The 26,452-nt window shown below is 42.9% G+C and overlaps 1 protein-coding gene across 1 annotated transcript in view; it reads right to left on the reverse strand.

Annotated features, from left to right (window-relative positions):
* ARMC2 (armadillo repeat containing 2) overlaps window positions 1-26,452 on the reverse strand; it is an 85,178-nt gene that overhangs the window by 38,132 nt on the left and 20,594 nt on the right. Inside the window, exons 5-9 of the mRNA XM_036415008.2 lie at window positions 18,321-18,397; window positions 13,377-13,475; window positions 8,758-8,933; window positions 3,605-3,707; window positions 1,441-1,664 (exon numbers count right to left, since the gene is read on the reverse strand). Coding sequence (XP_036270901.1) covers window positions 1,441-1,664; window positions 3,605-3,707; window positions 8,758-8,933; window positions 13,377-13,475; window positions 18,321-18,397 — 679 coding nt within the window. The remainder of the gene's footprint in view (window positions 1-1,440; window positions 1,665-3,604; window positions 3,708-8,757; window positions 8,934-13,376; window positions 13,476-18,320; window positions 18,398-26,452) is intronic.

The following is a 26,452-nucleotide window of genomic DNA, read 5'->3' on the forward strand; positions in this document are numbered from 1 at the left end:
ACATACAAATGCTATTAAAGAGTAAAATCTCATATAAAAAAGAATATGGGAGCTGAAGTAGCACCAATGAAAATAATTTAACTATGAAATTTAATCTGCCACAAAAAAAGTAATAAAACTCTAACACATAATACATTTTTCCTTCCTGCCCTGGTCATACTAAATGTATTCAGTTTTGTTACCTTCATTCCTATAATCTCAAGCCTACATGTCATCTACACACCTCCTCAAAGACTGTCCACTCAATATCATTAACTTTCTGAGTGTTTTTATTATAGATATAATATTCATGACATTCACTACCTGTCATCATGAATAATCTCCATCTATATATATAAAACCCTAATTATGCAAATAGACCGAATGGTGGAACAACTGAACAGTCACTATGATGTGTGCTGACCACCAGGGGGCACACACAGAACATGGAGGACATCAGCCACAGTGGGATGGTGGAGCAGGTGAGGGGGGTGGTGCCAGACCAAGGCAGGGTGCCAGTCACTGTCATCGGGGTGAGCCTCTGATGGTTCCTGAAAATGCTTTGCTCCTGCGTGCATCAGTCCTGCCTGATGCTCACACCTCCTGCCAGCACCTGCACTGCTTGCACCCACTGCCAACACCCAGCGTTGGCCCCAATCACTTGACGCCATTAGCAAGTGTGATTGGTGTTGCTGGCCCCAATCGCCCCTCAGGGCTTCTCCACCTCCCTCTGCTCCTGAGGGGAAATCAGGGCTGGTAGGTATAATGTGCACCTGCAGCCAGCACCAGAGCCACAACTAGCTCCCCCTGCCAGTGCCTACAGCCAGTCCCAATTGCTTGCCACTGTCAGCAGGTGTGAGTGATGGCTGCTAGCCCTGATCACCCCTGAGGGTTTCTCCACCTTTCCCTGCTCCTGAAGGGCAATTGGGGCAGCAATGGCTTCTTGCATCCACTGCTGGTGCTGGCCCCGATTGCTCCACATTGTTAGTGGGTGCAAGTGGCATCAGGGCATGCAGGGCTGCCATCAAAGAGGGGACCAGGGCACAGAGAATGGGCCAAGACCCACCCCTGTCCCACCACAGCCTCGTGGCCCATAGTTCCTTTCAAGGTGCATGAATTTGTGCACTGAGCCCCTAGTATAATTATAATTCTGATTATAACATGCAATTGTTTTGCAGAGAGACACTGCTTTTTCATGGTTCCAGGCCTCCTTTTTCTGCAGGATAGGGGAAAATTTGTTTGCAAGCTGTGTGTACAGCTGCTCCATGAAAAGTCTTGAAAATGGGCACACACAGGGAGGAAGTGGGGCACTGACTGCTGCCCTTGATCCTCAAGGCCAGGCACTCCCGCCTACCTGTAGGCAACAGCCCACCTGCTAACGCATTCACCTGGCAGGTAACCGTTACTAGGTAACAGGAAAACTAATTTAACACATCTTACCTTTTCAAGTAAAATACTTACTTGGACTAACAAATGGCCTGAATTGGGCAAACAGGTGCCACATTTACTGGCAATCTCAGTTATTTGCTCTATCAAATTCATCAGTATTTCCACAGCACCTTTGCTGATCATTTCATTAAGAAATCCTGGATTTCCAGAAATGAATTTGATAGCCCCCATGCAGTATAAAAGAGCTTCAGTGTTAGTTTGCAGGTCTTCACTTCTCAGGACCTCCAATAACGATTCTGTCAAAAGATGGATTATTACAAATGTATGATTTTAACAGCTGGGGAGAGACATAGTAAAGTGTGTGTTTATGAACATCAAAGACAATTTGTAGAATGTTAGTCAGAACCTACAGTCCAATGCTTGTTAGGAGTTATTGATAGGTATAAAGAGGAAAGCCTACTTTTAGCTAAATTTTTGTAATAGTAAAAACAGAAGGAAGGGATTATAATCTATATATATATAAAATGCTAAGTTACTGTCTGACCAACCAACCATCTGACTGGCCCGTAGGTATGAGGTGCACTGACCACCAGGGGGCAGATGCTCAATGCAGGAGCTCCTGAGCAACAGCAACTTTGCAGAGTGCCCTCTGCACTCCATGACCCCTTGGGGAATGTAGGAGAGCTGGTTTCGGGCCAACCCCATAGGCCAGGCTGAGGGACCCCACCTGCCAAAGGGACCCCGCTCACTCTGCAGACACCCTTTAAGCCACGGTGCTGCCCCAGGTGCAGCTGGCCAGGGAGGGACTGACAGAGGTTGGCTACAGGGCGTGTCTGGCCATCTCAGACAGTCCCACCCTGCCTGCCACCTTCTAATTAATTTCCTTTCAATGTGCATGAATCCGTGCACTGGGCCACTAGCATATAAACAAGAAAGTGTTTTTTGAATGACATTCCCTGCCTCTTACCAGCCTTGGTTTTGGTTACAAACATTTTGAGTTATTAACTTATTATGAAAGCAATTTAAGAGATACATTTCAACAAACCATTTAAAATAGAACAGTTGTTGTATCAATGGAAATTTAATCATGATAGGATCTTTTTAAAAAAATATATATATATATATATTATTGATTTTTTTACAGAGAGGAAGGAAGGGAGAGAGTTAGAAACATCAATGAGAGAGAAACATCAATCAGCTGCCTCCTGCATGCCCCCTACTGGGGATGTGCCCATAACCAAGGTACATGCCCTTGACTAGAATCAAACCTGGGACCTTTCAGTCCACAGGCTGACGCTCTATCCACTGAGCCAAACCGGTTTGGGCATGATAGGATCTTTTTTAAAAATTTCAATCACCATAGAAAGAAATGCTTCAAATATAACTCACCCTTTCCCAAGACAACTTAAGAACATCTATCCAAAAACGTACAATTATTAGGTTTTAGGCGTAATCTAAGCAAGCCTGATAAGGCTAATCATGCCTATCTCACATTTTATTAATGTCAAGGTGATCTTTTGTCAGAACCTTTCTTTTTTTTAGTCTACAATTCTCAACGAGCTGGTTCACTGACATTTCTTCCAGTCCTGGGCTTGTCCCTGCTTGCTGGGGAAAAAAAATAGATGAAGACCTTTTATCCTATGTTGCAAAAAGAGGACTCAAAGTGTTTTCCACGTTGCCTTCTTTTAGATCAGCAATATTATTTCATAAAAGACTTCTGGTTAGGTAGCTATTAAAGCATCTTAATTATTTAAGGGTATGTCAAGAATTAGACCATATTAGCTAGACTGTAGTAAAATTCTCTATCTACATATTAAAAACACATTTGAGATACTTTGGTGTCAAATTCCTACAACAGTTACAGATGTCTTCTAAGTTTTAGTCATTCCTACTACATCAAAAGGCTGAAATGTCAATTATGTCAATACTACATGAAATGTGGTGGTTTTTTCAAATAGTAAATCCAAGACCAGGCCATGAATTTTTAAATAGGGAACATTTTGCAAAGTCACATAATGGTACACAAGCATTAAAAAAAAAAATAGTAGGCAATCCTTCTAAGCTCCAAAGGACATATTAAATGGAATGTGGAAAACATAGGGAAGAACAGAATAAAAATAGGTATCACGTAACTTCTAATAATAATACTGGAGAATAAAATATTCTAGCTATCACTAATTGTGACTTTGCTCTAAAGTGCAACATTTGGTCAATGGTAGTGCTGAGTGATACTCACCCAGAATGCTGTCACTTTGAATCAAAGAATCATTCTTCTCACTCCTGCTAATTTTAAATATAAGTTTGCAGACATTAAGGAGATTCTTTCTACTCACTTTAAGCTGCAGAGAAAGAGAACACGTTTCTATTATGGATGGAAATAGAAACATCATACGTTTTTTAACACAAACACATAATTTTAAAAATTGAGCAAGTGTTTTTTTGTTGTTTTTTTATCCTCACCCCAGGATTTTCCCATTGATTTTAGCGATAGTGGAAGAGAGAGGAAAAGACAGAGAGAGAGAGAGAGAGAGAGAGAGAGATCCATGTGCGAGAAACACATTGACTGGTTGCCTCTGGCAAGTGCCCTGACCAGGGAGGGCCCCAGGCCGGGGAGGAGCCTGTAACTGAGGTACATGCCCTTGACCAGAATCAAATCCAGAACCCTTTGGTCTGCAGGCTGGTGCTCTATCCACTGAGTCAAACCGGAAAGGGCTCAACAAAAGTATTTTGAAAACAAAGTAAAGTTATAAAGAAATCAACTTTTAAAAGTTCTGGCCACATATTTGCCAACCATCTGATATGAACGATATTTAGAGTAAGCACATTTTAATAAATAAGCATTTATTTTTACTTCATAAAGTCTCACGCTTATATGTGAGATTACTAGTTACTCTTTGAAGAATATATGAGGATAAAGGGGGGCATGATGTTGATAAATTTAATTAAGTTGACTAATTGCTTTAAAACACAAAAGTAAAGGAAGATGGACACAGATGTTAGATTAAACTTCCTTAGAAAGCACAGTGGAGGTGAAAGAAAAGAAAGGGGAGTATAGCTCTCTTTATCATTTGTGTAAAATAAAATTAAAAAGTCATTCGCTCATTACATAATATATGTATTTATTTTTAAAAGCTATTTCTGGAATGCTTTGAGATAATGACACATGAAGTTCAAAGTTTAAAATTACCTTCCAAATCACACAAAAGTCTTCAAGTAATGCAGGGGCAATAAGGAAGTATACATTTTCTAAAAAAACACAGTATAGAAGGACTAACTAAATTAGCTGTATGTTTACCTAAAATAGTAGAAATTAAAAAGAAAAATTCTAAATGTCAAATATTAAAAAATCCCAATATTAGGGAAAAATTTATCAAATTGTGGAACATCAATGCTAGCCATATTAAGCAGTCATAAAAAAGTATAACCGTGAACACTATGTTTAAAGAGAAAGACATGTATAAGCTACTATCTGATGGAAAAATGACGTGCCCTCATTGCAAGGCTGTAAAATATGTTTGGAGGAATGGGGTCATCTGAGTAAATAAATGCATCTGTGTGAAAGGAATGGCATATGGGTCATTATTTTATTCTTTAAAATTATATTTTGAATTGTCTTTAAATATCAGTCATTAAAGAGTTTTCAATTAGTTTAAAAGATAGTGGAATGTGCCACACATATGTTTAGATCTGTCCTGTGACTGACCCACAGATCTTATTGAGCTCCTGGTGTGTCCCTGGCCCTGCGGTGTTCGCTCTAGGAGGCACTGTGATGAATTCGGCCGGCCCCATCTGGAGGGGCAAAGAGAGGGTGTGTAACACGCTTTCCGCTCCCTGCTCTGGGCCCTTTGCCTGCTACCTCAGAGCCAGGCTGCACATCGGATGCTGTCATTGCAACGGAGTAGTCTGCTCCTCAGACAGGGCATGCCAAGTCATCCTGGCGTCGTCTGGTCGTGTAGTAGAGAGGCAGAATCCCAGGCCCACCCAGCAGGACTGCATCCGAACCTGCGCTTTAACAAGCTGCCCAGGGATCGGTGCACATTCCCCTCTGAGAAGCCCTGCTGAGGAAGCCTCAGAAACTATCCACACATCTTGTAACAGAAGTCTAGCCCCGCCGTGTGGGTTGAGCGTTGGTCTGAGCACCCAGAGGTTGCCTGTTCGATTCCTGGTCAGGGCACAAGCCCAGGCTGTGGCTTGATCCCTGGGGTGAGGGTCAGGGGTCAGGGTGTATGTGTGTGTGTGGTGTGTGCAGGAGGCAACCGATTGATGTTTCTCTTCTTCTCCCTTCCCCTCTCTCTAAAACTAATAAAAACATTAAAATATTTTTAAAAAGGAAATACAATGTCCTTAATATTTGGGAATATATTTTAACCCATCAACAATGTTCCACTATATTGTGAGAATTCTGAGGTCAAAATCATGATTTATTACTCTTTCCATGGCGGTAGGTAGCATGTGTTGTATATATAATAAAGCTTCTTAACTACAACTAACCTCACCCTACCACCTACGTCATATAATTTTAGTGAAAAGTGGCAAAGTGAAACAAACTAACGAGCAAACAAAAAACGGTGTCAGAGTTTTCATTAAAGAAAACAACAAGTAACCCCCAAGTTCCAAGCCTGCCATAAGGTCAATTCATATTCAAAGCACATTCCTACACCTTCTCTTTTGATAACTACAAAATTATGACTTTGAGATATGAAGAGATAATAAAACACTAAATCACATGCAAGGAACACAGAATGCCTTCCGTGAAACCGCGCTCCCCGCCCCACGCTGCCCGATCCCTGAACTCCGGGTCGTTTTCTTCCCACAGTGCCCATCAGCCCCTCTGGCACTTGGTGTGTTTACCGTCTGTCTCTCCCGCTGCAGTGCCAGCCCGGAGGGCAGAGGCGATGTTATTCGCTCCTATTTCCAGTGTCAGGAGTCCCTGGCATGGAGTGGGTTCCTTTAGTGGGATATTTTTCTTACGTTAAAAATAGTAATCTTTTCTATTTAAAGCAAATTTGGAAAATTAAAGGGAAGTTTAAAAACCACTCATAATTCTGCCACTGTATATAATCGCTGTTGACATACTGCTATTTCTTTTCCGTTCCCCCCACCCTCCCTCTTTATAGGGCACTAGATTTTCCCTCCTGCTGAATAGAATTACATTTATACTGTATAATGTTTAGGCTCTAAAAAAAAAAAAATCTTAATATAGACTGATATATTTTTGTAAGATCTTTCCACACAAATTTTAAAATGAAAATGGTCTGACAAACCCCCACTTAACCAAAGAAGGCAAGAAATCAGAACAATGAATACTATGCTCATTGAGGTTTTTTTTTTTAAACTATAAATAATTTAAAATGACTCAATTGTTGCATTAACCTGATGGATAAAATAAAGATGGGCAGGAAGAAGTTGTCAAAACCTTCTTATTCCTATATATTATAGCTTGAGTTTTAGGCTGATTCTTTTCAGCAGCTTTTCGTGTGGTCTTTTTAAAAAGTTACATAGAACCCCAGCACCGAGGCCTAAGCGGAACCACGCCTTGCCTGGCACAGGACGGGAGACCCGGGAGGCGGAGGGGAAGTGGGGCCTGATGGCCTTGAAGGCCTTCCTGACCCCGTGGCTAGGAGTTCATCAAGGGGACAGCCTGCCTGCCCCTGCGCTCCAGAGTGCAGCCCAGCGAGGCTGCCTGGCTCTGCAGGGCAGCCGCTCACAGAGAGAGAGCTTCGTCTAAACCGGTGGTCGGCAAACTGCGGCTCGCAAGCCGCATGCGGCTCTTTGGCCCCTTGAGTGCGGCTCTTCCACAAAATACCACGGCCTGGGCGAGTCTATTTTGAAGAAGTGGCGTTAGAAGAAGTTTAAGTTTTAAAAATGTGGCCCTCAAAAGAAATTTCAATCGTTGTACTGTTGATACTTGGCTCTGTTGACTAATGAGTTTGCCAACGACTGATATAAACACACGTCTCACTCAGAGCATGCTCACTGCCGGGCAGACCACTTCGCTTTTTGCTCTGAAATAGTTAAATCGTGCCATGTGTATAATTAATTTGAATGGCACGGCACCTTGAATAACCAAAGTAATGCCTTCTCTGCAATGCGTTAACAGACTCATGGCATCTTCCTTCTCTCTCCTGCTCGTTGACTTATCCATGTTTTGGCGTGGCACGGACAAACGTCTAGGGTCAAGGTGGAAAGCCAAAGGCAGTCCCTGGGCAGCGGGCAACTACACCGGGAGTGCCTTCCAGCCTCACCCCGGGCCCTCCTGTGCCGGACGGTGACCCAAATCCAGGGCCGGGAAGGCAGCTGGACAAGCACGCTGATGTCCGGTCACCTCCACCACCAACATTTGACTTTGGAAGTCCGCCCTGTGCTTTAGGCTCCTTTCATTTCACGAAAGCGATTGATCAGTTATCATCAGTGAAAGGGGGTTCCAACACTACTGAAATCACCACTGCTTTCTGAGTCACATATCCTATCACAGTTTTTACAGGGAGGGTGCACAGTTTGGGATGACAGCGAAATAAAAACGGTAGCTGCTCCAAAAAGCTGCGCTGGACACACGGCCAGAATCTTTTGCTGCATCGACGACATCCCAGTAAGAAACGGTGGGCACGCTTCCTCAGCTGCCAGTAAGCATGCCAGAGCTCCCTCTCACCGTGTGCGCTAGGGTTTTAAATGGTGTGCATTGTGGGCTGCTTCCATAACAGCTTCCACTTTTATGGAACTGGGTAAACAAAGCTTCGTTTGCTTTAGCGGCTCTCTCAGAACGTCCTATAATGCTTGTGCCTTATCTCCTGGTCCCAACTGTTTATGGCTATGACCACAAAGGGGCCTGCTCAAACAACGATATCGTTTTGTTTGAGACAGAATTTTTACGCCTTTCTTTGGTGTATGGCCTTTGCTTCTAACACCTCTCCGGAGCCCTCTTTGACCACCCTCCCACGGCTGCATGCAGCTGTTCCTCTGTTTCCCGCTGGCTCACAACGCAGCTGTGCCCAGGCCCCCGGTTATCTTAAAAGTTATTTATTCAATCCCGTGGCGAGTCGAGCGCCCAAACAGAAACTGCAGGGCAGAAACCACAGCCTGCACGTCGATACTGATCTCCAGTCGAGTTATCTGAGCAAAGGTCTTGAATGTATTTGCCTACTGTCCCATTTTCTAACCCGGCCACAGTCCCATGTTAGAGTTCATTGGAACAGTGTCTGAGCCCTCGGCCTTAGTTCCTTAGTACATTCTAGTCAATTTCTGAGATGTCGGTTTATTACCTGAATCTTTTTTCAACATTCTAAATGGACACACAGCATTGCTCATCGTCTTGTTGGTGTTTACCAGCAGAGCATGAAACAATACTTTCATGTGCCACCATCTACCAGAACAGAGGAGAGAAAAACTTACGGCTAGAATGAGTTTCGCCAGTTTAAGGCTGAGTGGGTCTGAGCCGAAGTCAACTAGTTTATATAGGGTCTTCAGGAGGCCACTCCTTCTCCTGAATTTCCTTCCAAGCATGTTTCCTTCCTCTAACGTGTGATGGAGTTGTGTGCAGGCGGCACACAGCATCTCCGTGTCTTCTTCTGTCAGGGCAAAGAGAGGGAGGCAGCATTTACTAATTCAGGTCAAGTTTTTTCAAGTGTGTCCAACACAGACAGTGTAAGTAAGAACTCCATAATTATCTCCCCAGAATCTTCTAATGCCTCAACCATGCCTTTCCCCTTCTCTTAGCATTTCCACCTACCTGATTTCTTCTTCATCTCATTGCTGCATCTCTTACCATGTCGACTGGTGTACGAATCAGTCAGCTAGCTTGTCTAGCACACTTACATCCCTATCTTTAACCCTTTGGGGTGCCGTCTACGGGCCGAGAATGTTCTTCTCCTTGTTCCCATTGATTCTGGTTCTTCAAGGCTCTTGGCGTTCTGTCTCATCCAGAAAAGGTGTGCTAATCCACATACAACAAATGTTATCTTGTGCTATTATTTCCACAGGTATATCTATGTATGTGGTGTGATATGTCCAGTGCCTTCAAACAGAGGTCATGCTAAGTGAGTAGGAATCCTGTCTCACACGTTTGCATCAATAGTGCAGCGAGAATACTGTACCGACAACCTGTAACATAGTCTAATGCATATTAACTATCTAATATATCTGTTGATAAAAACAATGATCAATATTTGTGTGTGTGTGTGTGTGTGTGTGTGTGAGCATAATGCTCATTAGTGAGAACAGAGGGCTCAAATGGAACAAAATCTCAAAAATGTCCCCACACCCACCATGTTTTGGAGGTGGTTATTAGAAAAGAGGCGAATAAGAAAGGAGACTTTTGTTAGGAAGCAGGGAGACTAGAACACTTCATTTTGTAATTAGAATTCTGAGGAAAGCCGTTTCTTAAAGTGGCAGCCACACTACCAGGCATACTAGAAGGGAGAAAAGCAGCGGGCACAGACTGTGAGGAGAAACACAGGAATCCAAGGTCCACGGTATTCCGTTGAAAAATATTATCTCTGATAGATTCCATCACAAAACTTAAAACTAGGAAACCAATCTTAAATAAATACCATAATGTGCTCTTAAAAGCCCACACAGAGGAAGTGAGTGCCTGCAGAAGGAAATGAGTCAGGCCATTTTTAGCTCTTTTCAACAATAACATCTAAGAAAAAACTTAAAACCTCAATAGCGAAGTAACCTTCAATGCCTTTCAGTTACGCATTTCAAAAAATGAGTTGATGGGAAATGACTTAGACTCTCTTTAAATACAGGGAAAGACCTGAGCTCGATTGTAAAAAAACACTTTTGTCTTGTTGTTTTCTTATTCTGCAACTGGCAGTTTCTTCAAACCCGAGGCCAGTGGATACAGACGTCAAGGCATTTTCTTAATGCCTCCCTCCACCACGCCTTCAGCCGGCTGGGTTCTACTCAAAGGCATCTGTTTCAGCTTAACATTAAAAAATAAGGGCCAAGTTTTAAACTATTGATCAAATGAACACTTCACACCAGTTGGCTTGCGTCCATGCACATCGCCTCAAGACACAACTTGACTCTAAAGAGCTATCAAGATTTTCAAGGGGCTAAAGCTGCGGAATGGAAGTTTGATGAATAATATAAAGCAACGTCGTCTCAAAGCATAAGAGGGGAAACAGTGATTTCACACTGTAGTCCTGCAGACTCACTTCCTAAAAGGCTTAACATAGTATCTGGGGAATCTGGGGGAAGAGCATACAGGGTTTCTTTGAACTATGCTTGCAACTTTTCTATAAGCCTAAAATTATGTCAAAATAAAAAGTAAAAAAAGAAAAAAGAATCTCAAAGGATCAAGTAACCCAACCTGCTTCTTTTGCTGTCTAAGTTGGCAGAAACCAATTTCCTCACGTGGTCAGAGTTCACATCACCAGCAATGGACCACGTTAGCATCACAAGCCTCCTAACAGGATGCCCTGAGGACATAGCACCACCCATCCCATATGCCTGCCCCAAATGCTCACCCTGGATCTGACTGTGAGAGACTACCAGACAAACCCAATTTGTGGGGCAGTCCACAAATAATTAGACTGCACTCCTCAGATATGCCAAGATCATGAAAGAGATGTGGCAGATAACTGGAACTTGTGACCACAATTTTCTTTTTCCACAAAGGAAATTATTAGGATAACTGGCAAAAATCTAAATAAGGTTCGTGTAGTACTGCATGGTAATTTTCAGGTATGTAAAAAAATGGCCCTTGCTGAAACCGGTTTGGCTCAGTGGATAGAGCGTCGGCCTGCAGACTGAAGGGTCCTGGGTTCGATACCGGTCAAGGGGATGTACCTTTGTTGTGGGCATATCCCCAGTGGGGGGTGTGCAAGAGGCAGCTGATCGATGTTTCTCTCTCATTGATGTTTCTAACTCTCTATCCCTCTCTCTTCCTCTCTATAAAAAATCAATAAAAAAATATGTGTTTGTTTTTTTTTTTAAAAAAGGCCCTTGTTTCTAAAAGTATATACCAGAGTACTTAAGGATAGGGACACCATGTTGCCAACTTGTTCTCAAAGGGTTTAAAAAAGGAAAAACAATGTGTATGTGTGTGGGGGGGGGGGAAGGAGGGCAGGGAGGGAGTGGTCAGAGAAAAAGAGCAAGAGAGGGAGGAAGAGAGAGAGAGAATGAAGCAAATGTGGTAAAATGTTAATATCTGGGGAATCTGGGTGAAGAGCATACAGGATTTCTTTGTACTGTGCTTGCAACTTTTCTATAAGCCTAAAACTATATCAAAATAAAAAGTGAAAAAATAAAAAGAATCAAGTAACTCAGCCTGCCCCTTTTGCTGTTAAAGTTGTCAGAGAAGATACATCTTATTCCAACGTTTAATCTTTCTGAGAAGAGAAGTTCACTCACATTTCAAATCCCAAGGCCCTATTAGCTCTTGCGGGGGTCCATGGCGCTGAGCCCTCAGGGCCTCCTGGGGTCCTTCAGGCTGAAGGCCCCCTCCAAGAGAGGCCCTGCACCACCAGCCCTTCTCCCCGCTGGGTTCCTCCCCGCAAGCCTGCCTGTTAAACTCCTGCCGGACCAACTGGCCCCTCACTGGCTTTGGCACACATCTGCTCAAGTAAGGGCTGAAGTTACTAGTAACCGGGCCTACCAGCGAGAGGGCGAAGAGGAGCTACTCAGGTCATAACAGGGGCAGATGTGCCCCTGGTTTTCTAGATCCAAATATGTCTAGATCTAAATCTATGTCCTACTCTCTTCAGTTAGAGCACGCCTGTCAGGGGCCACTCAGAGCAGGATGTGTCTCGCCCCACAGGTTGAGAACCGCTAGCAGGGTCGCCTGAGACCATCGGAAAACACAGATATTCACATCACGCTTCATTAACAGGAGCAAAATTACAGTTATGAAGTAGAAAGGAAAATAATTTTATGGTTGGGGGTCACCACAACATGAGGAACTGTATTAAAGGGTTGAGACATTAAAAAGGTTGAGAACCACTGGTCTAGAAGGATAACATCAGATCATGCTTATTCTCAGGGGTTTGAGCAGCAGTGGGGCTTCGGTGAGGATCTGGTCTCACTCACATCTCACCTGCCAGGTGAGGACACAACTGCACAGAGGACAGGTGAGCCCCCAGATGTGCAGGCTTCCCACCTCAACCAGGAACACAGCTAAGAACCCACAGGGAGCTGAGCTCCGATGAGCCTTTTAGGAAGTGAGTCTGTTCGGCGTGGCCGTTCGGGAGGACTCCTTTACCCACTGCTCCTGGGGCCTCTTCCTGTGGCTGCCACGCTGCTTTGCTCCTCTCAGGGGCACTCATGCCACAGCTGCCAGGGAAGGCCTACTGTGCACTGTGTGCCAGGCACTGAGCTCAGCCCCGGGCCATGGCTGCAGCTCCACGGGAGCCTGTTTCCGACCTCAGAAGTGGACTTCCCGAGCAGCGGCAGAGAGGAAAAAGGTAGGGGCCAGTTCCCAGACTGAAAAGCTCCCCACAGGTCACATCTGCAGAAGCCTGTTGATCGTGGGCCTTTGCTGCCAGGCACTCCAGAGGGTACGGGCTGGGCACACCCCACGACCCTTCCTGCTCTGAGAGGCACCCGGACAGGCGTGCTCTGACTACAGAGGGCAGGACGTACACATTTGGACCTAGAAAACCGGGCACGTCTACCCAGGATGCCCCGCTAGGAGACTTCGCCAAAGTTTCAGAGACCTGAAATCTGTTTCAATCTCCCACTTTCTTGCTTAACTGACACCCTAAAGAGTTCAACCCAGCATCTCTGTGGGCAGGGGAGGTGATAATTAATATATATTGCAAGGGAAGTTTTACAGGGAGGCTCTCTTGCTGCATTTAAAGTACAATTTTACTCATTAAAAATTAGGTTTACATACAGTCCTGGGTAAACAGGTAGATGACTTCATTTGTTTTTTAATGAGTTCCTAGAAATGATAGTCAAAGTATACTAAAAATATCAGGGCAATGGGGACATATATATATATATATATATATATAACCACAGATATTTCTGATTTGAAACAACAACAAAAAATACTTTTTTATTACCTGTTTCTAATTTATACAAAATTGGTACAATCCTTGTATTCCAGAAGACATCATCTACTTCCATTTCTGTATCCTCTTCTTGCAAGTCAGCCTTTGGACCTGCAAAAGAAACCCGGAGAGGGGCAAAGAGCACTGGAGAGAGGTATAATTGGAGCATCGGCAAAAGCCTTTGCTATTTATCACGAAGATTAGTAAACTCTGGAATTAAATTACATTGTGCCCCCGCAAGCTCAACTAATACTGCTTAGAACTACATGCCTTCTAATCAAGTCACCCCAAATTAAACTCCAATAAGATCATGTAAAACTTTTATGGGATACTTCATAAAATCTTAAGCTCAGAAAATGTTGAAATTGTTGTCAGTAAGGCAAACAGTTCTGAGTTAACGTATCCCTCTCTAAAGCAGAATAAATAGAAAGCTATAGCCAGGTAAAGAATAAAGATCTTGAAAACGTTTAATGGAAAGTTTTCCAACAGGGAGGCTTGCAGGGGTTTTCGGTCCCATCCTGTATAATAAAGAGCTGACATGCTAATTAGACTGAGCAGCGAACGATCCTCTGGATGACCTTCCCAACAAAGCCGGGGCTGCGAGGTCCCAGCCTCTTGCACGAATTTTCTGCTCCGGGCCTCTAGTATAAAATAAAATGCCCACAGCTTTGGAGGGCCAAGTTAATTTGGTGGAGATGGGGGTGGCGGTGGGGAAAGCATGGGCTTTGGGTGTTGCCAAATCTCAATTGAAATTCAGCTTCATTATTTATGTTGGGTGACCAGGGGCCAGTGTTGCATTTTTTCTAAGCCTCATTAGCAAAGCGGAGATTCGATCATTTGCCTTCAGGGTTGTGTGAGTTAAAAGACATGATTCAGGCAAAGCTCTGAGCCCAGTGCCCAGCATAATGCTTGATAAATAGCAATTTATTTCCTTGATTAAGAAACAAACGGGTCATCAGGGTTTGAGGAGTGTTAGGCTGTGTAATACAGCAAATCACGATGGGAGCTGCCCAGGCTGGCAGGCTGCAGAGAATGACCGCGACCATTCATCATGGGTGTTGGGTACAGCAGGCCCACCTTTTTTATTTTTTTTATTTTCTTGATTTTTTATAGAGAGGAAGGGAGAGGGAGAGAGAGAGTTAGAAACATCAATGAGAAAGAAACATCGATTAGCTGCCTCCTGCATAGCCCTTACTGGGGATGTGCCCATAACCAAGGTACATGCCTTTGACAGGAATCGAACCTGGGACCTTTCAGTACGAGGGCAGATGCTGTATCCACTGAGCCAAACCGGTTAGGGCACAGGCCCACCTTTAATTTCTGTAACAACATGATGTGGAGGTTCCCAAATTGTCTCCATTTTCCAGATGAAAAAAGTGGGACACAGGCGTCTTCAGTTACCTGCCCATTGTCAAAGAGATCCATGGTCTTTGCACTTGACCGCTATGCTATTCTGCCCTGCAGCAAATCGGCAAACTAAAAGGTAACTTTGAGGGAAACTGGAAACTGCAAATCATATCAGAAACTGTAAATCATGATTACATTTCACAAGGAGTTACCTCAAGATCTGAGAGACTGACAGTGCAGCTGGAGGGGCACGGCTGTGCAGGGCACTTGGGCGGGCACTGTGCTAGAGGCATATGCCTCCTCACCTTTCTAGGAGGTGGCACCCCATCTGATTGGATCAGGAAATCCGTTCCCCGCCCCCCCAATACCAATTAAGTGACCACATAGTGCCTGGACCCTAAAAATGTCACAGAATGAACTAAAAATGATAGGGACATTCACAGGATGGGAGAAGAGAGAGAGAGAGAGAGAGAGAGAGAGAGAGAGAGAGAGAGAGAGAGAGAGAGAATGAAAATTGAAAGGTGTGCGGTCTGACCCTGCCAGCATGGCTCAGTGGTTGAGCATCATCCTATGAACCAGGAGTTCATGGTTTGATTCCCAGTCAGGGCACATGCCCAGGTTGTGGGCTCCATCCCCAGGGAGGGGTGCGCAGGAGGCAGATCAATGATTCTTTCGCATCACTGCTGTTTCTATCTCTCTCTCCCTCTCCCTTCCTCTCTGAAAACGATTTGAAAATATATTTTAAAAAAAGGTCCGTGGCCTGTATACATTTAGGTTGTTTCAACTGCAAAATGGACAAGCTGACCGGGAAGGCCCATCGGGGGCACGGGTTCTAGAGGTACTGTCTGGGTTTGAGTCCTCGCTCTGCTGCCTAGAAGCAGGCTCACTCACGTTGAGCAAGTTGCTTTGCTTTTCCTCTGTAAAATGGGATGACCAAGGTCATCTCAGGTGTTGGGATTATGGGTTATTAATGTCTTTCATGTGCTCTGTTGTATTTCTCAAAACTTCCCACACACTTGTCTAATCCTGTACAGAATATACGCGATGCCTATTAAATGAGGGGATGACGCAGAGGGGCGGGAAAGCTATACACATTCCCTAGGCACCCAGCACACGCCCTGCTGCAAACAGCCACTCCCAGCTGCAGCGAGACTAAGCTCACCTTTTATTAAACCTTCCTAATACCGGGAGGGGCTGACACGCGCTGGGCAGGAAGAGCACGCGAGCAGCCACAGTAGACAAAAGGGGTTGTCCACAAAGCGGTAACTCAGCGGGGTAGGGGCTGTCACTAGTTTTAACTGCAAGGTTTCACATAATGGGTAAGCAAGAATTCACACAAAGCACAGAGTTGAAATGGAAAAAAAATCAGCCCATATCAATGGAGGTTTAGACTCCCTTATCCAAAGTCTCTGGGACCAGATGTGGTCTGGGAGGCAGAAAACCTTGCATCTTAGTAAGGCGACATGGTGCACACACTGCGTTTTCCATACCACCCCCAGCAGTGTCTTCTGGGGAAGCCCCCATGAAGCAACATACGGGACTGTTCACATTCGTGGCACCAAGACTACACTGGCCTGGGATCAGGACTGCTCAGGTGTTGTCACTGAAGGAGTTTGCAAACCATTTCAGCTTTCGGAGCTCGGTGTTTCAGAACTGCAGATAAAGGCCACTGGCCGCCATCCCCATCTTTGGGGTCGTGAGCTTCAAGAGTCTGCCACAACTTTGATAAATTACAAATCTGGATTCTAAAAGTACACATGAATATTCAAGCAAGCATAAAACATATAGCTGTTCGAATTCCCAGACATGGCATCTTCAGGGTGCAACGTATGTGAGTAAAATCAACACAGATCAAGCCAAAAGCCAAAAGACAATGTGAGTCAAATAACTGCATCAACCAACACTTATGCTGCACTTAAACGTACTAGACACACAAATGTCAAGGCAGTGAGCTCCCATCAGCATGTCTATCTCCTATGCAATACGCTCTGCAATACAATGGCTCTATGAGAAGCCAGGACCGTCTGCCCCTTTTTCTCAGGACAAACAGAACTGGTAACATTCATCCCAGGAAGAGCTGGATTACAGGGCTCAGCCAGAAATCACAGAGCGGTTTGTTTGACCTTCAGAAAGGAAAGGTCCTCACAGGCCCGTCTGAATGTTTCTCGGGCGTGTTTGTTCTCAGAACAGAAGGGAGCCAGGCCCTGCCTGCTGTGTAAGGGTTTGCTCCCCACCCCCTCCCAGGGATCCCTGCGTGAGCAGTTTGTCTCCAGCTCCAGCTCTCCACCTCCAAGCCCTCGCCCCCTCCTCCAGCTCTGCTCTCCACACAAATCCCACGTTACACACTAACCAGGAGCTGAAGCATGGACTCATCATGATTCCCTTTTAAGAGTCACACAAAAATAAAGTTTGTCTCAGTCTTGGGCAGCACGCTAATATTTTAGAAAGCATTTTTACCTAGGTTTACTAAATATAAAAAAAAAGTATGATTCAACAGGAAATTGGGTAAGTCAAGCAGAAATTTCAGCATGTTTTTGAAGATTTTGCTGTCTCAGTGGTTATAGCTCTAAACCACAACTTTGAGCTCTGGACACAAAAGCTTGACACGGTGTTTATTGGCTGATGTTTTTAGCCTGTAAATGTAAAGTCCTCAGCAACAATGCTGACATGGAAATCAGCCCATCTAAGATTTCCCTGAGCACTACAGAAATTCTCATCGGCCAAGAAAGTCATTTTATTTATAAGGAATTCATCTTGAAGATAATAAAAATGTTTTTGAACCCAATAATAGCTTGGTTTAATAAAATCTCATGTCTATAATAAAAGTACAAAGAATATAACAAACACCTGCATACCCCAGACTACTCTGGTCCAATATTAACCATATTAATATTTCCTCCTCCTCCTTCTTTTGAAGAACCAAAATGTTACAGATATAGCTGATGCCCTCTGTATGTCTCCCTCTACCTGGTCTTTCCACTCTCTCTTTCCCTCAGGGTTACTGCCATTCTAAATCAGGCGCTTGTTTTTATCATACTTGACTTTACGTTTACCACATAGATCTATATCCATAAACAACATATATCATTATTTTGCAACTTAATTTTCATGTAATGTTATGCTTATACTCGTTTCACTCAATATTTTAAATATAGTCTAGTTCATTTTTCTAATTGCTATATTCCATTGCATGATACATTCTGTATCACTTCTAGTCTGTGATTAATATTGTCACATTTTTTTTTCAACTAGTTTAAACACAGGAAGAGCTGTCTTCATACAGTTGATATAGTTTCATTTAAGCGAGTAACAATTTTGAACCAAAGTTTTGAACTCAATAACTATGTGGATGTCATGTTTTGAAACTTTCCAAACGCTTTTACAAAATAATTTCATTAATTGCGTAACCTATAGATGAGCTGGAAGAATGGTAAGACTGTTGTTCAGATAATGAAAAGCTGTAAAAGATAAAAGCTGCTGGGGGCCAAGCTGGGCAAAGTTTCTGGAGTTCTCAAATAGGGAGCCAACATCAGGTGTCTTCGGGTGCGAACGTTTCTCTCTGCAGGAGGGGAGGGGTGTTGGGGACCTCTCAGAACACAAGCACCTCACCTGCTCTGGCTCCCGGCCTGCTCGGGTCCGAGCTGTTGGGGCACGAGGAGGCCCTCGGGCGCCTGTTCCCCGGGTCCCTAGGAGGAAGAGGAACACACAGCACTCAGCACAAAGCCAGGGCATGTCTCTTCTGTAGGACGCGTCGGGAGTCGGCCATGCACGGTTTCTGAGGGCCACGGGGCATGGTTTATGTCATAAACTTTATGAAGTGGGGTTTGGTAACCCAGATCCCATTTTAACCAACCTCTGGTTTCCAACCAAGATTTGCTTTTTGAAAACAAGTCATATTTGCTTAACAATATGAACTATAGTTACTAGAAAAACAATAAAAATAAATCCAAAGTTGACTTTGCAAAAAAAAAAAAAAAAGGACTTTACCACAAGAGGTCACTGTGAGAATAAGAAAGAACTCTTGTATGCTTGAATTACAAAAGCCTAGCATTTGTGAGCACATGCTCGCTCTCTCTCTCTCTCTATCTCTATCTCTATCTCTCTCTTCTCCCCCACCACTCTATCCCCAACCAAAAAAAAAAAAAAAAAAAAAAAGTTTCCAAATTCATCAGATGTTCCCAAGGTCACAGAGCAAGGTCAGATCTAGAGCCCAAGTTTTATAATTTCCAATTCACTGCTCTTGCCCATCACAGTGTCCTGTTTCCTTTTAAAAATTAAATGAATATTCTCTAAAAATGTTTTATTTTTAAACGCAATTTAAATGTTAAAAAACTGAAGGTAAATTTAGGCAGTCCTAGATGACAAATATTTTGTGTTACAAATAAAAGAGTGATGGCTAGCCAACAGCAGGATTATATACCTGTTTCTTTTTAAATTAAGGTTACATTTAATAGAGAGATGGTCTATTTCTCTTTAGCTAGAGCTGAAACTTAAAAGTACTTACTTTGAAATATCTGTATAAAATTCCAAGACAAAAAAACACTGAGAGAATAGTGAAAGTTTTGAAACAAAATTTTATTAATCAAATATAATGTTTGCTCTGAAAGCCATAAGGAGTTTACATACATGGGGCCAGGGTCACCCATGGACACCCAACTGTATGCCCATTGCTCCTGCTGCCTGTGACATGAGATGCCCATGAATGTCCAGCGCTGGTCTTGCTTGACCTTTCCTACTGCTCTGAGGATTAGCTTCTCCAAACATAATTTCCCCCCACAAGTATGTCCTTTTTCTCTAACCCTTGATCTTATCATACAAGAGAAAAGGACAAGCTAACCTTCTACAAAACATCTGATTAGTTAACACTCTGAAAAAAATGACTTCATTTTTATACAGGTAAAAACATAGGCCTGGTAGCAAGGTGTCTCTGGCCCATCAAGCCGAGACATGGGGATGAGATTTCTGTTGTCCAGGTAAAATTGCATACCTAACTTAGTGCTCTGTATATAAAATCTGTCTTAGAGCACTAGTTAAGTATACAATTTTACCTATATGTTCCAAAAATTCTAGTTTAGCACTTCTTAGTTGGGATTCAGGAATCTGTGTTTTAACAACTCCACCAGGTGATTCTCATCATGAGAGAAGGTTGGGAAACACTGCTCTATACCACATTTGTGTACCCCTATTTCGAGGGTGTGGGGGGGGATCCTTCTCAATACACAAGCTCAGCAGTGCTGGACAAGGGCTCTCGTTCTCAAGCACAGCACAGGCCTGGAATTGGCCAATACAGAGCATGACCATCGTGGCACAGCGATTGAGTGTGCAGGCTCTGCACACAAACTACCCAGGTCTAAGTGCCGGGTCCAACACTTACCAGCTAGGTGACCTTAGGCAAGTTCCTTAGCCTCCTGGCCTTGATTTCCTTATCTTAAAATGAATGCAATGCCTCTATTTAGTACAGTGATTGGTACATATGAATAACTCAAGTTGTCAATGTTATTTTTCTCTTTAGTTCTGAGTCAACAAACACCTGTCTAAGCAGTCCAGTGCTCGATGTTACTGTGATAAAGAACATTGGAATGAGTTGCCCTAAAGAAATTTAAAGTCTACTATGAGGAACTAAGGGACTTTTCTTTTTAACGGAAAATTCCAATAGAATCTCTATATAAGTACTATTGTAGAATGTGAAGTTCAGTGAGTTGCATGAGCTAGAGGGAGGCCAAGAAGGGAGACGTGGAGCACAACGTGAGCCTTCAAAGGATAAAAGCTGAACCAGCAAATGACAGACCTACCCTCAGCATGAGTGAAGTTAAGAAGGGCGTGGGGAGCCCATTTCTCAGGGCAGGGGAGAAGTGCACCTGGCCAGCAGGATAGGAACAGAAGGTTTCTGCTGGGAACTAACAGCTGCCTGAAACTTTGGGTGAGTCTGTGGAACCAACGTGATGAGCAGGGAGGAGCTGTCATGGGCTGTTATATAAGCAAGTGATATGAGACTTAGAAGTATCCAGTGGCAAGAGTATTTAGGAGACATGGAGAGAGGTTAACAAGGATGAATCCTTCCAGGGTGAGAATGGGCCTGGACAAGAAAGAATAAATACCGGAGGTCCTATACATAAAAAGATGATAGGATTTAGTGACTGATTTCAGACAAAACAAACAGAAGGTAGAGCTGGAGGCATAGGGTAGTAGGGTTGCTACCTAGAACGGGGAGGGAGGGGAGTAGAACAGTTAGAGGTGTGAAGCAAGTTTGGGTTTTGCCACGTTGACTTTCTGATGAAAATGGAGTATCTGGAAAGGAGATGTGGAGATCAGGACAAGATGGTTTTATCTGCCAGAGGTCAAAGCAGCAGCTCAGAAGACCCGACCCATGGAACTATCCTGTAAGAACAAGGGAAATGGTGGAAAGGGGAGAGGGAGTCCGTCCAAAGGAAGAGGAGAAATAAAAGATGCTCTCATGTAGCCCAATGTTGTGAAAATGAGTATGATTAACAGGTCCAGAAGATGAGGACTGAGGGAGAACTGTCCAGAAATGTTGTGTTGAGTCAATGATCTTAAAAAGAACCCTCTCTCCCCCTTTGCTAAAGAGGAGGAGATTAGATGGCCTTATATTCAATGGAAATCTATTTCCCTGTAACTTCTACCCATTGGTTTTGTTTCTACTAATCGGAGCCACAGGAAACAAGTCTTCATCCTTCTTCTTCTTGGCAATCCTTGAAAGATGGTACGTTCACCACTTAATGCCATCTCCTGTGACTTAAAGCTCTTGGCTCTACCACCTACCAGCTGTGTGAGCTCCGGTAAGATTTTTACCTAAACTTTAGTTTCACCTGTGTATGAGGGGGTGGCAAATAATGGTCCTTCTCCCCATAGGGTTGTTGTGAGGATGGAATGATATAATGTGGAGTCTGGGCACATGGTAAGTACTTAAGTGTTTACCATCATTGCAGCTGCTGTTATTGATGTCATTAACACACTTCTCTGGTTCCTTCAAATGTTTCTCATTTGGTAAGGTTTTACATATCCTTGCCAGCCTGTTTGAGTCTCCCTGAGTGTCTGTTTGTCTGGATCTCTTTTAAAGTCTGGAACCCAGCACGGCGCTACAGGAGCAAAGAGGTGATAGTCTTAATAATACCGCCCGGCACTGTATCAGTGGTTTTGGTGGTCACTTCACGGTGCTGGCCAAGTCTTGTCTTTTCTTACACATGCAGCTCATTCGTATTCATTTGCTTAAACTCGTTCCTATTGAATTTCAGTGTTATATTTGGTAAAATGTTCCTGCCTATCAGATGGTTTTAGATCTTGATGCTGTCATCCAGTATAATTGCTCCTCTGCCCAGTTTCCTGTTCCGTGTTGTTAAAGGCCATAATTATATTTTTCCATGATTTTGATGTACCAGGGATAAAACAATTCCAGAAATTATTCCTTAGAGCTATTCTGTGACATTCTTCTTAGAGGTAGAATAACTCCATTTTATTTGTTAAGATTGTTTCATCTACAAATAACAAAAACCTAACTCTAACTGAAAGACAATGAATGAAATTTATTGGCTCCTCTAACCCAGAAGTTGAGGGCTAGGGTGGGTTTTAGGCATGGTGTGATCAGGGCTTTGGCTCCATCTCTCTGTAATTCTCTCAGGTCTGTCTTTCCTTTGGTCCCATCTGTAATCAGGTTGGAGTTCTGAGGAAAGCAAAATGGATTTGGCATCCCAGGCTTCTCATCTGCAGCCCACATGTTTCCCAGTTATTGACAGAGGTCCTCATTTCACTCTGAACAATCAGAACCAAATTCTAGCCGAGGCATTGCCATACAAAGACTGAGTTACTAAGGCCCATGCATGAATCAGTCACACTAACAACATCAACTGCTGGATAAAATATACACTGATAATAAACAAACAAACATATAAAATATACTTCTTTAAAACTATCCTAAAATTCAGATTTTGCTATAATCAGATAGTTCTTTCAATCATTATGAGTAAGGTTTTTATAATCGGGGGTCAGCAAATATTTTCTTGAAGAGCCAGACAGTATGTATTTTACACTTTGTGTGCCAATTGGCAAAATGGAGGCTAGTATGTGGGTACTTTTGTGACCATTTAAAAGGTCATGACTTAGCCCTGGCCAAGTGGCTCAGCTGGTTGGAGGCAGCCATTTGGTTCCAGGTCAGGGCACATATCTGGGTTTCAGGTTCGATTCCTGGTTGGTGGGTGTACAGGAAGAAACAGATTTATGTCTCTTTCTCTCTCTCTCCCTACCCCCTTTCCTCTCTCTAAAATCAATAAGCATCAACCAGATGAGGATTAAAAATCCTATCTAATAAAGAGGGAATATGCAAATTGACCATCATGCCATAACAAGATGGTTGCGCCCACAGCAGAGGCAGGGATCCCGTAACACAAGGTGGTTACGCCCACAGCGGAGGTTGAGTTACCTTAATGAGCAATCAGCAGGGACCAGAGGCCACGCACTCCCACCCAGCGGGGTTTGATGGGGGTGGGGCCAGCCAGGGCTGGGTCTCCTGCGATTTCAAGGTGTACATGGGTGGGTGGGGACTTGACTCTGGTTCCTGTGGTGTGCCTCAAACTCTGACAGGAGGGAGATTTTCATATACATTTTACTAATTTTCTTTCATCTCTGACATTTCTATTATAGAAAAGGGGCAAATAACAATATTAAAATATTTCCTTTAATTCATTCCCTTTTAATGTGCACAAATTTTGTGCACTGGGTCACTAGTATAATAATAAGAAAGGAAACAATTTAAAAACATAAACAATTCTTAGCTCAAGAGCTATAAAAACATAGATGTCTGGTCACATTTGGCTCCTGGACTGTCATTTGTTGCCTCCTACTTTAGAGCAATAACTGGATATTAAGTCAACTAAATAGAAGAATTTGGAATTAAGAAAAAAAAAGGATAAATTTATTTCTATTTGGGAAAAATTACATATAAAACCAGAAAAGGAAATTTAAAGGATACTTATGATAAAAAGAAAATTTAGCAAATTTTTGAGCTAAGCTTTTTCTTTTTAAATATATATATATATATATATATATATATATATATATATATATTATTGATTTTTTACAGAGAGGAAGGGAGAAGGATAGAGAGTCAGAAACATTAATGGGAGAAAAACATCGATCAGCTGCCTCCTGCACAACTCCTACTGGGGATGTGCCCACAACCCAGGTACATGGCCTTGACCGAAATCGAACTTGGGACCCTTGAGTCTGCAGGCCAATGCTCTATCCACTGAGCCATACTGGATAGGGCTGAGCTAAGCTTTTTCTTACACTAAGAAGGAGACACAAGGCTTAAATTCCTTGAGCTCAGAGTGAAAGCCCAGTTTCATGCTTCCCGTGGCCTTCATAGCTGCACAGTTTCAAAGAACCTCGTGTGAAAAGCCCTCATGCCTCCTCACGGCTGCACAGTGAGACTTGAGTACAGAGAAACCACGGCATAGTGCTTCCACAACGTTTGTGCGCACGCAGATCACCTGGACATGTTATAAAGATGCAGGCGCTGACTTAGCAAGTTTGGGTGGGGCCTGAGCATCTAAATTCTAACACAGTCCCAGGTAATGTTGATGCTGCTCTTCCACAGACTACACCTGAGTGGCCAAGCCAGATGCACTCATGAGTGCCCCCACAGGGACAGGGTCCATTTCTACCTCTCCCAAGACATGCTTCCTACGTGGAAACTATCAAACAAGGTGGGATGCCCCCAAATCATTCTGACCCATGCATCTTCTCCAGATTAAAACAGTTTCTCGGCCACATTACCCTTAATTTCTTAACAGAATCATGACTTCATTATTTTTGGAAATAAATGACATATTTATTATTATTTTTAAGGCCGGGCAATATAAGAAAGTACAAAGAAAATTATTTTAAAAATCACCCAGAATCCCACCACCCAGAAACAAATATTGTTAATATGTAGTAACCATCCAGACATATTTTGCATATATTCAAATAAAAAGATAAACAAATGAAAGAATGGAAAGGTGACTTGGAGGAAGGGCAGGGAAAGGGTACATATAAATGGGATCCCAATACATGGCATTGCAACTTTAAAGTATGAAGTATAAATTTCACTTGACTTTAACAGAGAAACAGAAATTGAGGTGAAACTGAAGGCATTGTAGAACTTCAGATGAATGGGTCCTCCCAAAAGATTTTAGTTTCTAAAAGATTTCTCTGAAGTTAAGAAAAAGAAAAACACAATGAAAAACATTAGGATGCTGAAATCACTCTTTTTAAACAACCTATTTCCATTTCAGGTTGTAGCGACTGAAAAATCTATTCCCCATTATGCAGTGAAGCCATTAGCACTCATGCTTCCCCCAGACACCGCTTCTGATTATTTATGTTACTATCACATCATCAAGGTTTCCATTCCTTAGCCATCATTTTCAGAGTTGTTAACTTTAATTCAATATGGAAGTCAATACTCACCACAAATGCTTCTACCACAGCTTCTTCATTTCTGAGTTTTGGATTTTGAGTCATCATTTTGTGATCTAGAAAGCACATTAGTACTACAGACCCAGATTTCATTCACATTTGAAAATGTGTGTTGCCTTTTTGCTGAAAAACTTGGGAGGGTGACCCGATTGTCGGGGTGTCCTTCTTGTTCTTAGGACTTCACAGACGTGACTTGACTGTCTTCTAGCACAGGGGGCGCTTTAATAAAGCCGGGCGGCCTGCCTTCTCCTCCTCCTGTGTGACTTGCTTGTTGAGCCTGGACAGCCAGAGGAGACCTTCTTCCATTTATCCCTGTGACCAACAATTACTAACTGGGTGTGGACTATGTGCTGGGCAGTGTTCTAATGCTGAGCACCATTGGTGATGTCTTAAATCATTTTTTTTTTCAATACAATGTGTCCATTTGAGATTCAGATTCAAATCTTTATTTCTGAAAGTTGTGTTATATTATGTCTTAATATTTTTTCTGGTTCTTTTGCTTTCTTCCATTCTCAGTGGATTTATGTAAAAATCAAGTGAGTTAAATCACTTGGAAGAGTGCTGGAACTTACTTCAAAGTCAGATATTACTAAAAGGAGGAGCAGGAGGAGGACTCAGGAATACAGGTGTCACACCTTCCATGTCTATGTCAAACTCTCTAACCATTTTCCAATCTTCTTACTTTCTGCATTTTGAATGAGTTCCTCTAGCCTGTCCACTAACTCTCATTGTACTGTCAGCTGTTTTATTCTTATTTTTCATATCTAACATGGCTTTCCTCTCCACATTTACACTTTTCCCATTTTTTTTTTTTAGATAACTATGAGCATACTTTTCATCTCTTTATATGGGTTCATAATCTCCAATTTGAATTCTTATAAACCAAAGAAGAGCTCTTGTCCTAGCCTGTTTGGCTCAGTGAATAGAGCGTTGGCCTGTGGACTGAAGGGTCCCAAGTTCGATTCTGGTCAAGGGCACATGCCAGGTTGTGGACTTGCTCCTCAGTTGGCAGGAGGCAGCCAATCAATGATTCTCTCTCATAATTGATGTTTCTATCTCTGCCTATCCCTTCCTCTCTGAAATCAATAAAAAATATATTTTAAAATAAAAAAAACACACGAGTCCCCCCTCCCCCCTTTTTTTAAAATAGACTAATAACATTATCAATCATCTCTTCAATGCTATGCAAAATTGTTTTAACACTTTCCTTGTTTTTGGAGAGTAATCCTTTTGCAATTCATTTTCTTCATCTGTGTTTATTAAGTTCT

The sequence above is a fragment of the Pipistrellus kuhlii genome, unplaced genomic scaffold, assembly GCF_014108245.1.
Source record: "Pipistrellus kuhlii isolate mPipKuh1 unplaced genomic scaffold, mPipKuh1.p scaffold_m20_p_5, whole genome shotgun sequence".
Classification (NCBI taxonomy): domain Eukaryota; kingdom Metazoa; phylum Chordata; class Mammalia; order Chiroptera; family Vespertilionidae; genus Pipistrellus; species Pipistrellus kuhlii.